General features: G+C 39.1%; 1 protein-coding gene across 5 annotated transcripts in view; it reads right to left on the bottom strand.

The window, feature by feature from the left end:
- The window catches only part of TENT4B (terminal nucleotidyltransferase 4B), a 76,852-nt gene that overhangs the window by 8,701 nt on the left and 56,071 nt on the right, over positions 1 to 12,080 (bottom strand). For 3 of the 5 annotated variants that reach the window (XM_045442700.1, XM_045442698.1, XM_045442699.1), the window contains 8 exons: positions 10,543 to 10,589; positions 8,719 to 8,839; positions 6,484 to 6,591; positions 4,028 to 4,156; positions 3,059 to 3,272; positions 1,312 to 1,438; positions 1,109 to 1,212; positions 818 to 1,005 (listed from right to left, as the gene is read on the bottom strand). In XM_045442700.1, coding sequence (XP_045298656.1) covers positions 818 to 1,005; positions 1,109 to 1,212; positions 1,312 to 1,438; positions 3,059 to 3,272; positions 4,028 to 4,156; positions 6,484 to 6,591; positions 8,719 to 8,839; positions 10,543 to 10,589 — 1,038 coding nt within the window. The remainder of the gene's footprint in view (positions 1 to 817; positions 1,006 to 1,108; positions 1,213 to 1,311; positions 1,439 to 3,058; positions 3,273 to 4,027; positions 4,157 to 6,483; positions 6,592 to 8,718; positions 8,840 to 10,542; positions 10,590 to 12,080) is intronic. The other 2 variants (XM_045442701.1, XM_045442702.1) reach the window with 1 other exon arrangement.

The following is a 12,080-nucleotide window of genomic DNA, read 5'->3' as shown; positions in this document are numbered from 1 at the left end:
TACTGGACTTAGTGGCAATGGCTGCACAACACTGAATATACTGAAAACCACTGAACTGTGTATTTTAAAATAGTGAACTTTATGTTATGTGAATTATACCTCAACTTAAAAAAATTCAATCAAGAAGTTCAAAAACATTACTGAGTGGAAGAAGCCCTACACAAAGGAGTATACACGATAATGATTCCACTTATGTGAAATTCTGGAACAGGCCAAACCAATCTGTGGTATTAGAAAATCTTAAGAGTGGTTACCTCTGGGGTGGAATTCAGGACTGACTGGAAAGCATCATGAAGGACCTCTCTGGGATGATGGTAACAGTCTGTACTTTGTTATAGTTGGGGTCAGACATGTGCACACAGTGTTAACATTCACTGATGCACAATTTAGATTTCTTTGTACGTCAACTTTGTATCAAAAGAAAAAACGAACCAAATACTGAATGCTGGTCAGTGATGAGCACACTAGAGTATTTTAGGGGAAGTGTACCGATGTTTGTAGTTTACTTGGAAATGTATCAAAGGATAAGATCAATTAGTGGATAGAGGGATGGATGGATGGCTAGCTATGGGATAAGTACGTAATATGTTAATGGCAGAGTCTAATGGCGATGTATATGGATGTTTGCTAAAATTCTCTCACTTTTGCTGTATGCTTCAAAATTTTAATCCAATGTTGGGGACATGTACAATCAATAAAGTTATTAAAATTTCCCAGTAATAAATAAGAAAAGGAATTAGGTTTAGCCCTCTAGACAGCTATCCCCCCAACAGAACTCCTAAGCATAGGTTCAGAAAAGCCACGTCTTCATACTTACGACATCACTAGAGCTGGACTGTGTGGCAGAAGAGGAAGACACTGGACCTGATGAAGAGTTTGAAGAGTGTTTACTAAGAGATTCCGAAGTTTTACTTCTACATTTTCCAAGGGCTTCATTTTCTTCAGATAGATTATTATTACATTTATCTAACTGCTGAGTATCTACTATCAAGGTAACACCATTTCCTGAAAGAGTGGCAAAAGATTGGAAAACGTTTCTTCCCATTAAACACACACAACACAGAAGAGCCACTAATGTTCGGTCAATCAATCAATGAAAAACTCTTACCATTGCATGAAGGCTCAGGCCTATTCTGCAAGCCCCACTGTTTTGATATCCAATCTCTGTACGTGGCAACTTCGTCCGTTACTCTAATTATTCTACCTAATATGCTGCATGCGTTTAAAGAAAAAAGAGGGAGTACGTCAATTCGGAGATACGAAGCCACAACCAATTTTGACCCAAAGGGCTGTCTTTAGTTAAGCCTTTACCTCTCCGTTTCATTGTTGGGATAGTATTTCGCTATTGGTGATACAGCATGACTCAAAACAACATAGGCATAATCAAAGGCCTGTTTCACTTGCATGGCCCCATATGAACTCCTTCCAACATCATTACCTTTAAAAGAAACATATATAGAAGATAGTAAGCGTGACCAGTGCTTAATAAGAACTAAATGTGCACAGGCCCTCTTCCAGAAGAGCAAAGGCAATTGCTTTCCTTATACAGTTGCACAAAGAATCTGGGCAGGGCGGGTGGCCATCCCCACCACTCCCCAGGCTCTGAATGTGTGTATCCTGCAGTAAGTACATTATGGCATATAAATTGCCTCAATGTATTCTGGCCCCACAGGGACTATCTCACATACAGTCATGCAAACAAAGGAGTTAACTGCCTGCTCTCTCCTAAGAGTGAAACCAAGCTAAATGAGACATCCCTGTCTTTTGTTTCTATTAGCTATCTAAATATCTCCAGCACTAAATTATAAGCTCCTGAAGCAAGGAGCATCTTGCTGAAAATCTTTGTGCCCTTTACGTAGAGAAGCTTCCTGATAAACATTTCCGCCATGAATGAACACACAGAAGTATTAAGGTTTATAATACGGCACAATAAGCCAGAGAAGGGCCCCTAGATGACTATTCTCTTAACTCCCTTTCCTTAATCATTTTCAAAGTTAACACAGTGAAGCAAACGACTAAAAGCATCTCCACTGAAGTCTGGTAATACAGAATCTAAATATCCTACAATGATAGCAAGAAAAAATACTTTCCAGAAAAACTAGGATACAAGCAAACAAACACAACCCCATGACAGCAAGGAAGGAATCTGCTGTTCCCTTTCAAGCCACCATGAAGCTGGAAAAGGCACAGGGAGACTGTGCAAAATTAAAAGAGGAAAGAAGGGGCTCAAAAGGAAAACAGTCTCTTTGAACCCTTCTGCTCATCATTTCTGAGCTGTATTACCATGTTTATTGCCTCTTAGGGCTTCAGGAACCTCGCTCAAAGCCCTGACTGACAATGGGCTAAAATCAGGGCCAACAAGGTCACGACAAAGAAGAAAAAGGCCTGCAAACTGGAGACGCGCACAAGCCACCCAAACCAACAGCTAGTATCTATACTCCTTTGCCTCTCAGGGCCAAACGGCCTCTACTCCCAGCTCACTGGGAGTATGCAGCGTGTTTTTCTGGTGTGTGTGTTGTGTTTTCATGTTTTCTTGCAAGATATTTTGAGGAAAAATAATGAGTACAATTAGAAGTTAATCTTTTATTTTCACCTAAAGAGAGTTGTGGAGGGGCGCCTGTAAGCATCCGACTTTAGCTCAGGTCATGATCTCATGGCTCGTGAGTTCAAGCCCCACATCAGGCTCTGTGCTGACAGCCTTGGAGCCTGGAGGCTGCTTTGGATTCTGTCCCCCTCTCTTTCTCTCTGCCCCTCCCCCGTTTGCACTCTGTCTCTGTCTCTCAAAAATGAATAAATGTAATAAATGTTTAAAAAAAAAAAACCTATAAAGAAAGAGAGAGACAGAGAGAGAGTGAGTTGTGGGGCTTTTAAAAAAGATTTATTTATTTATTTAAGTAATCCCTACACCCAACATGGGGCTCGAACTCCTGACCCCAAGATCAAGTCATACGCTCCACCTACTAAGCCAGCCAGGTGCCCCTCTTCTAAAAAGAGTTTAAAGTACAACAGTGGCAATGCCCTTTCTTTGAATGCCCACAAATTTACCTAATTTCAATACCTGGTTGTAAAGGATCTTCAATATAAAGCATCGATGGCCTGTAGCCATCAAGCATATTTTTCTGTACTTCATCTTTGGCCACATACGAACCACCATCCTTTATCCGGATGCCAGTCTTTAAATAATTGAAGTGTCGTCCGTATAATTCAAAAAATTCTATTAAAAGAACACCATAGTTTGTATTGGGGATGCAAGCATCTTCCCTGGGATGTAACTAAAACCAGGAAAAAAAAAAAAAAAAAGAAATTATATTGGATTTTCTCTCAATTATCAAGGTGGGTAAAATAAGAGACATCCTCACTTCTATAAAACAATACTATTAGAATTCTGGTTAGGCTAGCAGCCAACAGGGAACTGGAGTAACGGCAGGCTATACTGCTTCAGACAACACTAAAGCCCCACTGGTACAGAACTGGTGGGGGACAATTTATTTACAAAATTCAAAGCTGAATTTCACAGCTGCCCTAGGATGCTAACAGGGCTGGCTTGGCCCAAAACGTCAGGGAATCATTCTGACTCATGAGCAGAGTCGGGCCGTTGACAGCACTGCGGCTCATGAACACACTCACAGACAACATTAAGACTCCTAAATCACTCCACCCAGATAGCAGATCTCCATTCCAGCTAAACTTCCAAGATTTGTTGCTTAGAAGATACTATTTTTGACATTTATACTACCACTTACACTTACAAAAAGCACGCCATACCTATGCATGTTAAAATTTCAGTGAAAATTCTTAAAACCACTAGAACATATGGGGTTAAAAACAAACCAAAAATTATTTCCTGAGATTTAAAAATACTTATTTATAAAATTATAAAGAGTCCCACTTTAAAGTGAAAAGTCATAAGTAATTAAGGGAAGCATTCCAATTAGAGCTTGATTTAAATTTTTTTCCAAAATGATTTCCTGATGGATTAATTTTATTTTAGTGTACACGAGGCATGATATATAATCATACAACTTACCTGAAGGAAACTGACTGCCATTAAAAAGAGACTATAAGAACCAATTCCACCTGTAAATACTTCATTAAGGTCCCTCTGTAATAAGAATTGTTTCAATACTAAAACCAAGTACGGTAATACAGGATATTTCTGAAAAAGAAAATTGTATTTTCAGTGAATTCCTACATCAGTAATCGTGCTAAGCATCAACTGGGTCCTTATATTAACAGACTTTAGTGGAGATATCCAACACACTTAATTTTCTATTTTAAGAGCAAGCTATAAAAAAGTAAGCTATAAATAATTAAGGATTTTCTCCTCACAACGAAGGATCTAAAACATGTAGATGTAAATAATGGCATCCAAGCACTCACTATGGGACAGAAACACTAGCAATATATATTTGATGACACTGATTTATGGCCATTACCATATGATAATTCACTTGTAAACAGGTTAACACCAACAGTACACAGCAATTCTCAACTTGTAAAGTACTACATCAGTGGGGTTTTAAAGAATCACTTTTCTTAGGTGGCCCTCCACCAAACAGACCAGGGTCCTTCAGAGGACGGTGCACAGCCCAGGAGCAGGGGCACTCAGGGTCCTGCCTGCCGCCTTCCACGTGGGCAGGTGACCACGCTTTACAGAGATGGTGAGGACACCTGAGCTGGCAAACATGAAGAGTGTGAGTCCATCCTTCACTCATGCACATACTCATTAAGTGCTCTCCACAAGCCAGGCCCTAGCTAAGGACGCTGAGGGGAATACAGCAGGCCCAAACATCTAGAAAGAAGTCTTAACAGCCATCACTGAGGAGTGGTAGAACTACTAGTGACTTGTAGTTTGTTCTTGACACTCTGAACACACACTGGTACTGCTTCCAAAAGAAAAAAGTCTCTATTTTTGCAACTCATGTCAAAGTCGGCAAGCATGAGAAATAACTACAAATCTATGGAGAAATAATCATTTTTAAACGTTATGGTTGAAGTTGTAAATAGTCTCTTTAAAGAACAATCAGGCACATTTCCAACAGACTTTGATCTGCATGTATCCTTTGACTGTGAAATTCCACTTCCAGAATCTTCCTACAAACATTTTACAAGTGTAAAGAAAGATGGCAGGTATGGAAGGATGTTCAAGCACTTTCTACAATAGCAAAAAACCCTAGAAACATCACTAGAGGAATGCTACACAAAGCATGACATGTGCTGACAAAAGACTATTGTGTCGTCAAGGAAAAGAATGAAGGAAACCTGTCTGTGCTGATACATTAAGTATAAGACAATGTGTACATAGCATGCTATTCCTTTTGTTAAAAATTTCAAGAGGATAAACAAGCAAAAAAGAGGATGACTGGGGTGCCTGGGTGGCTCAGTCAGTTAAGTGTCTGACTTCGGCTCAGGTCATGATCTCACAGTTTGTGAGTTCGAGCCCCATGTCAGGCTCTGTGCTGACAGCTTGGAGCCTGGAGCCTGGTTCAGACTCTATGTCTCCCTCTCTCTCTGCCCCTCCCCCGATAGCATGCGTACTCCCTCTTGCTCTCTCTCTTAAATAAACATTTTTAATGTTTTTTAAAAAATTAAAAAAAAAAAAAAAAGGTTGATGATGGCAAATCCCATGAAACCGATCTAAGCATATGAGGTATAAAGTGACTTGCTTTTCGTTTTCCTTTGATAGTGGTAAATTTTCTATCATGCACATTATTCTCAATTTTAAAAAGGTTTCCTTTCTGGGAAAAAGAAAATTTACATACACCCAACACCTCCAAAAAGAGTGGGATTATGGACAGTATTTTTCTTTTTCTGCTTTTCTATACTCTGCACATTTACATGAGAATATAATGTTTACAACATGACAAAGTAGTTAAATTTGTTTCTTACATGAAGAGAAAAAGGTGAATCTGTAGAGTTGATAAAAGTATTGTGAATGGACAGAAAAGATATTCTACATAAACCAAAGCAGTTAACATTTTTAGCTTAATGAGAAAAAGGATGACACGTCTAAGCACGTGAATGCTTTGAAGATGTTGACAAATTCTACCCCATCTTCACAGAACCAATGAAAACAGACATTCTATCACTTCAAGACAAAGTCAGGAAACCTGCAGGAACTGCCTTACAGGTGATTTGGGGGCCTACAGAGGTGCTTCACCTAAACTCTTAAGAGATTAAAGCAGATGACAAGAATCAACTGTTTGGCACGATTTCAGCCCTTGTCTCCCTGAAAGGAAGGATCTAGAGCAGAGAAGTTCTTCAAAACGCTTTCCCAACCCTTAACCTTAAGTCACGTTATAAATTACTGATTATTACAAGCAGATTCAAGGAAAGTAAAACCATCCCACAGAAAAGAGGCAATTGTCAGCAATACACACATAAGTATAGTTTAGCAATGCATATCAGGACACCACGACAGAATCACAAAGCAAAACTCCACTCCTAGTAGTTTCCCTGCATAAACACTATGCCTTCTCTGACCTTGGTAAAATCTTTGATGAGGTCAGCTGCTCGCACACCATTCTGTACATTAAAGCTGATATCAACTTTCACTTCAGTAAAAGAATCTGTCAATTTAATAATAGGTACCTACAAGAGAAGAAAGGCAAAATTAAAATATGTGGACCAAGTTAAATAACACACCAGGGGATGGGAAAGGTTACTAGACTTGAGGTCTTGACCTCCTCATACGGACAGAAAAACTCTTGAGTGTTCTGATTACTACGTACTACACAGTCTGCTTGGTCTTATAGATACTTCACATATTTAGCACGGAGCCTCATACAATGTATATTATCATTTCTATTGGTTGAGAATTTTGAAATCAGGTAACAAAAAACCTTTCTCAACCTTTTGTACTTTGGACTTTTCTCAACATTTTGTACTTTGGACAACAGTTTCCAACTCGGTCCTTATGATTAATGTCAGGTGTATCAGCAAATTGTTCCTAATAAGAAAATCTGCTCTCTTAAGTCTGTTAATTATTGGTATTATTGGTCAGTTTTGCAAATAGCCCATAAAACAACCTACCAAGAGAAGTTAAAACCTGAGAATTATTCTCAAATAAAAAATCACTGGATGGTTTATAGAAGATATCAGAAATTCTCTTAAAAAAAAAAAAAAAGGCTTGGGGCACCTGGGTGGCTCAGTCAGTTAAGCTTTCAACTCTTGATTTCGGCTCAGGCCATGTCTTGCGGTGGTGGGATCAAGCCACATGTTGGGCTCCATGCTAAGCTTGGAGCCTGCTTGGGATTCTGTTTCTCTCCTTCTCTCTCTGCCCCTCCCCCCTCCACCAAAATAAATAAATAAACTTTTTTTTTTTATTTTATTTAAAAAAGGCTCTATTTGCACTGTATATTAGAAAACTCAGGTCAGCAAACTCTATGTACAGAACTGGGTTTTCAAATTAATAGCTTTTTATAAGATGTTTTGTTCTAAGAAAACTTAATATACAAAACTCCGAACTTCTAAAATAGATAAATTTATTTCCATAATGAGCATCTATGAAAGTTTTTTAATGGCCATTCTAGATAAGAATTAAAATATCGAGTTGCTTGATCTACAAAATTTCAATTACAGCTGACCCTTGAACAACACAGGTTTAAACTGCGTGGCTCCTCTTTTACACAATTTTACACAAAACTGTACTGTATTTTCCTTATGATTTTCTTAACATTTTCTTTCCTCTAGCTTACTTTATTGTAAGAATATAGTAGTATATGATATATATAACATACAAAATATGTGCTAATCAACTATTTATGTTATCAGTAATCCAGTCAACAGAAAGCTCTTAGCAGTTAAATTTTTGGGGGGTCCAAAGTTACATGTGGATTTTTACCAGTGTGGGGAGTTGCGTCCCCTAACCCCCATGCTGTTCAAGGGTCAGCTGTATGAAGAATTTTTTTAAGGACACAAAGTAAGAGAGGACAGCAACATCCTCTGTGTGACTATAAACTGTTAAAGAGATATCCAAATTTTTATTTACACTTTTTAAATATAAATACACTTAGGGGCGCCTGGGTGGCTCAGTTGGTTAAGCGGACGACTTCGGCTCAGGTCATGATCTCACGGTCCGTGAGTTCGAGCCCCGCGTTGGGCTCTGTGCTGACAGCTCAGAGCCTGGAGCCTGTTTCAGATTCTGTGTCTCCCTCTCTCTGACCCTCCCCCGTTCATGCTCTGTCTCTCTCTGTCTCAAAAATAAATAAACGTTAAAAAAATATATATATAAATACACTTATATTTAAAAACTCTAGGGGCGCCTGGGTGGCGCAGTCGGTTAAGCGTCCGACTTCAGCCAGGTCACGATCTCACGGTCCGTGAGTTCGAGCCCCGCGTCAGGCTCTGGGCTGATGGCTCGGAGCCTGGAGCCTGTTTCCGATTCTGTGTCTCCCTCTCTCTCTGCCCCTCCCCCGTTCATGCTCTGTCTCTCTCTGTCCCAAAAATAAATAAACGTTGAAAAAAAAAAATTTAAAAAAATAAATAAAAAAATAAAAACTCTACAGTATTATGTATGATAAAATGGAGTACTATATTTTAAAGAAATATATAACCACAACGAGTTCATCTGTTTCACATAAGGTAGTGTGATCATTAATGAAACCAAAGAATCATTCACTGAGAATCCAACTATGCTCTCCAAAACTAAATTTTAATTTTGTAAGCTTCATGCATAAGTAACTAGACATTTTAAGATGAAATGCTAGAAGAACTTACAGTTGCTTTGTCTAGAACTTTGACCGAATCCTCATCTGCAACTTTATGTTTCCGGAGAGCTTCTTCCAGGGTCCAGAGGGGAAGGTTCTCCCACTTCCCAAATACCACAAGATCAATGTCACTGGGCACAGAACACACACACGAAAGTTGTTTGAAGAAGAAACTGTACCTGTTTTCACTTGCATTCGGGCTTACTTACAGACTTCAAAGTGCAATTAAAACCTATTTCTCACACTGCCCAATGAAGACTAAATGTGTTGTTCGTAGTTTTTTAGAGCAGAAGTGGAGGGTGGGGACTTTAACAACCTCCTCCTCCTAGTTTTTTCACAGAAGTCAGGCCTCAGGAAATGGTGATTCTGAAAGAAGTTAAAACCTCAAAAAATACCAGTGAACGTTTCCTGTTCATAAAGGTTTCTGGGACTAAAAAATTTAAGACGTTCTTACATGGATGAGATTAACTAATTCTGATTTAGATTATTAAGTGTAAAAAGAAAGTTGCAAATGGTTTATCTAGGATGCTACCATCTGTGTAAAAAAGGAAGAAAACATACACACATTTCCTTTTCTAGGTATAAAATGTTCCTGGAAGGATGTGCAAGAAACTGGTACCAAGGAGCAGGGGACAGAGGTGGGATCCACACTTTTCATTGTAATGTTTTGTGCCCTTTTCAATATGAACTATGTGAATATACTGCCTATTCATAAAATTCAATTAAATTTTTTAGAGTGACACAGGGTTTTACTGAAAGTCAGAATCTAAATAAGGAAAAATATTCATGAACTCAAAGTTGAATACTTTATGGCCTCTGTAGGCCTATGATAGCAATGGGCAGAATAGAAATTGCGAGGATCCATCCACATCAACACATTTTTTGTTTTTAATTTGGGTAAAGTAGATCAAATCAAGCTCAAATAAAAAATCATGATGGATGCCTATAGTTAAAATCATACTGTACTGCACACTCAAAATTTTGTTAGGAGGTTAAATCTTACATTAAGCGTTCTTACCACAATAAAAGCAAAAACAAATACATGATGAAATTTCAGTTTGTAGAAAACAGGTATTTACACCTTGGGGAAGCCTTATCATCCCCAAAAGGTCCTGCCCTGCCCCAGACTTCAGGGCCATGACTGCCGTGATTGAAGAAGACTAAAATTAATAAGGGACCTTCCTCAGAGAAGCTCCGGGTCAGGATGTGGGAACAAATCTAATAGTAGGAGTTTGTAATAAGAAATGACAGACCTGCCATTCCAGAGTAAATGCGGCTTTACAGTATAATCGGGTGTTTTGCCAGAATATTACATCAACCTCTGTGTTAGCGGGTTACGTTACAGAAGTGAACAGGCAGGGTAGTTCATTGTTAACTGATTCCATTTGCTACATGTTCCCTTTACATCTGACAGGATACAGATATCAGTTTGAGAAGATCATCTGAAGTGATGTTCTACCCCCAAGGTAATTCAAATAAAATACAGATAAAGTGAATTTTCATTCTGTAAATCTGTTTTGTTCCTACTCGCCTACATTCAACAGCCAAAATGAACACATTCTAGAAAAGGGCACAATAGGGGCGCCTGGGTGGCGCAGTCGGTTAAGCGTCCGACTTCAGCCAGGTCATGATCTCGCGGTCCGTGAGTTCGAGCCCCGCGTCGGGCTCTGGGCTGATGGCTCGGAGCCTGTTTCGGATTCTGTGTCTCCTTCTCTCTCTGCCCCTCCCCCGTTCATGCTCTGTCTCTCTCTGTCCCAAAAATAAATAAACGTTGAAAAAAAAAAAAAAAAAAGAAAAGGGCACAATATCCTGAAAGCTTCATAAATGTACTAACCTAGTAGGTAAATACAGGCCAGTTTTAAAACTTCCAAATATCTGGACCTGAAATAGAAAAAAATTATTATATTAAGGTATTTATCAGATGAAAAGCCACCATGCTTTACAGAAAGGTTGGTTTTTTGCTCCCCTCTATTGGTATTTTTTGGTACTACAAGGGCACTTTTTAATAACACCATGCTTTCATGAAGCAGGAATACTGTATCTCATAGGCAGACATTAGGAATATAGTTTAAATTTATAAGGTTAAAAGAACAAATGTACAGACTGAAACAGAAAACTCTCAAAAGTAATACCCGAGTTACTCATGCTCCCTTATAATCTAGAGACATGTTCAACAAATCCTTAATTTTGATTCCCTAAGCAGGACTCTTGTCATGGGTTACTGAGTTAGGGTCAGACTACTTCAGCTGCAGGCCAGCTCCATGCAGAGCACCAGGCAGTGTCATCCCAACAAGAAGCTGTGGCATAAAACTAGACACATCCTATCCCAACCGTGGAGAAGAGTGGAAGATTCAGTGTAGGCGAGTAATTGCAATAAAGGATGAATGGTGAAAAAGCTCAGCCTCTGAGGTGAGATGCACCCAGGAACCTAATCACAGCTACGTGTTTCTCACCTGTAAACAAAAATATGGTTAAAACCCCCCACCTCTAAAGGAGGAAGATTCATTTAAATCAGGGTTTCTCAACCTCAGCACTACTGACATTCAGGGCAGATAACTTCATGAGGGGCTGTTCTGTGCATTGTAGGATGTTTAGTATCAGCCTTGGCCTCTACTCACTATATGCCAGGAGCACCTCACCAGTCAATGATAATCAAAAATGTCTCCAACATCGCCAAGTGACCCCTGGGTGGCAAACTCACCCCCCAGCTGAGAGCTACTGATTTGGATCACATAGGAGAATCAATGTGAACACACAGAAGCTGCTCAATAAAATATTAGTGTCCTCTCCTCTTCCCTTTACCTACAGTATCTCATTTAAAGCTTTTCTGTTTTGCCACCTGGACAAAAGAAACTTCCCTGGCTTCCCCTTTATCATCCCAAGACAAAGTCTAAAGAAAAGCCATTTAACACAGAGTAACAGATTCTAATTTCTTTGAATGAATAAAATTGTAGAACAGACCCTCAAAAAAAAACCTCTATAAAGTATTTAGTTTCAACAAGAACCACAAATAAGCAAAGAGGAAATCCTGGGCAAAAGTCCTATTCACTAGGTGGGTGTGCACGGGGAGACAAGGAGGGGCCAGAAAGAAGGAGTGTCAAGATAGGAAAACAGACTGATGCCTGCATTAGCCTAAGAAAATGAGCTTCTTATGACCTAAGAGATTCCTACTTGACATTTTCATTCAGCTATGAACACTTACAACGGTAGGCTGGAACAAAACAGTAATGGGATTTTGATCTATCAGATCCAAAAACACAGCTACTACAAAAAAAGGCCTGCCTTGTCTGTCTTCTCTTTGTACTAATGCTTCCTAAATATAGTTTACCTCTAGTCTTGCTCTTCAGCACTGCAAAGAAATAGTTTTAACTA

Source organism: Leopardus geoffroyi, chromosome E2 (genome assembly GCF_018350155.1).
Source record: "Leopardus geoffroyi isolate Oge1 chromosome E2, O.geoffroyi_Oge1_pat1.0, whole genome shotgun sequence".
Classification (NCBI taxonomy): Eukaryota; Metazoa; Chordata; class Mammalia; order Carnivora; family Felidae; genus Leopardus; species Leopardus geoffroyi.
Note: the sequence above shows the minus strand (reverse complement) of the source record. Positions and strands in the feature narration are given on the sequence as shown.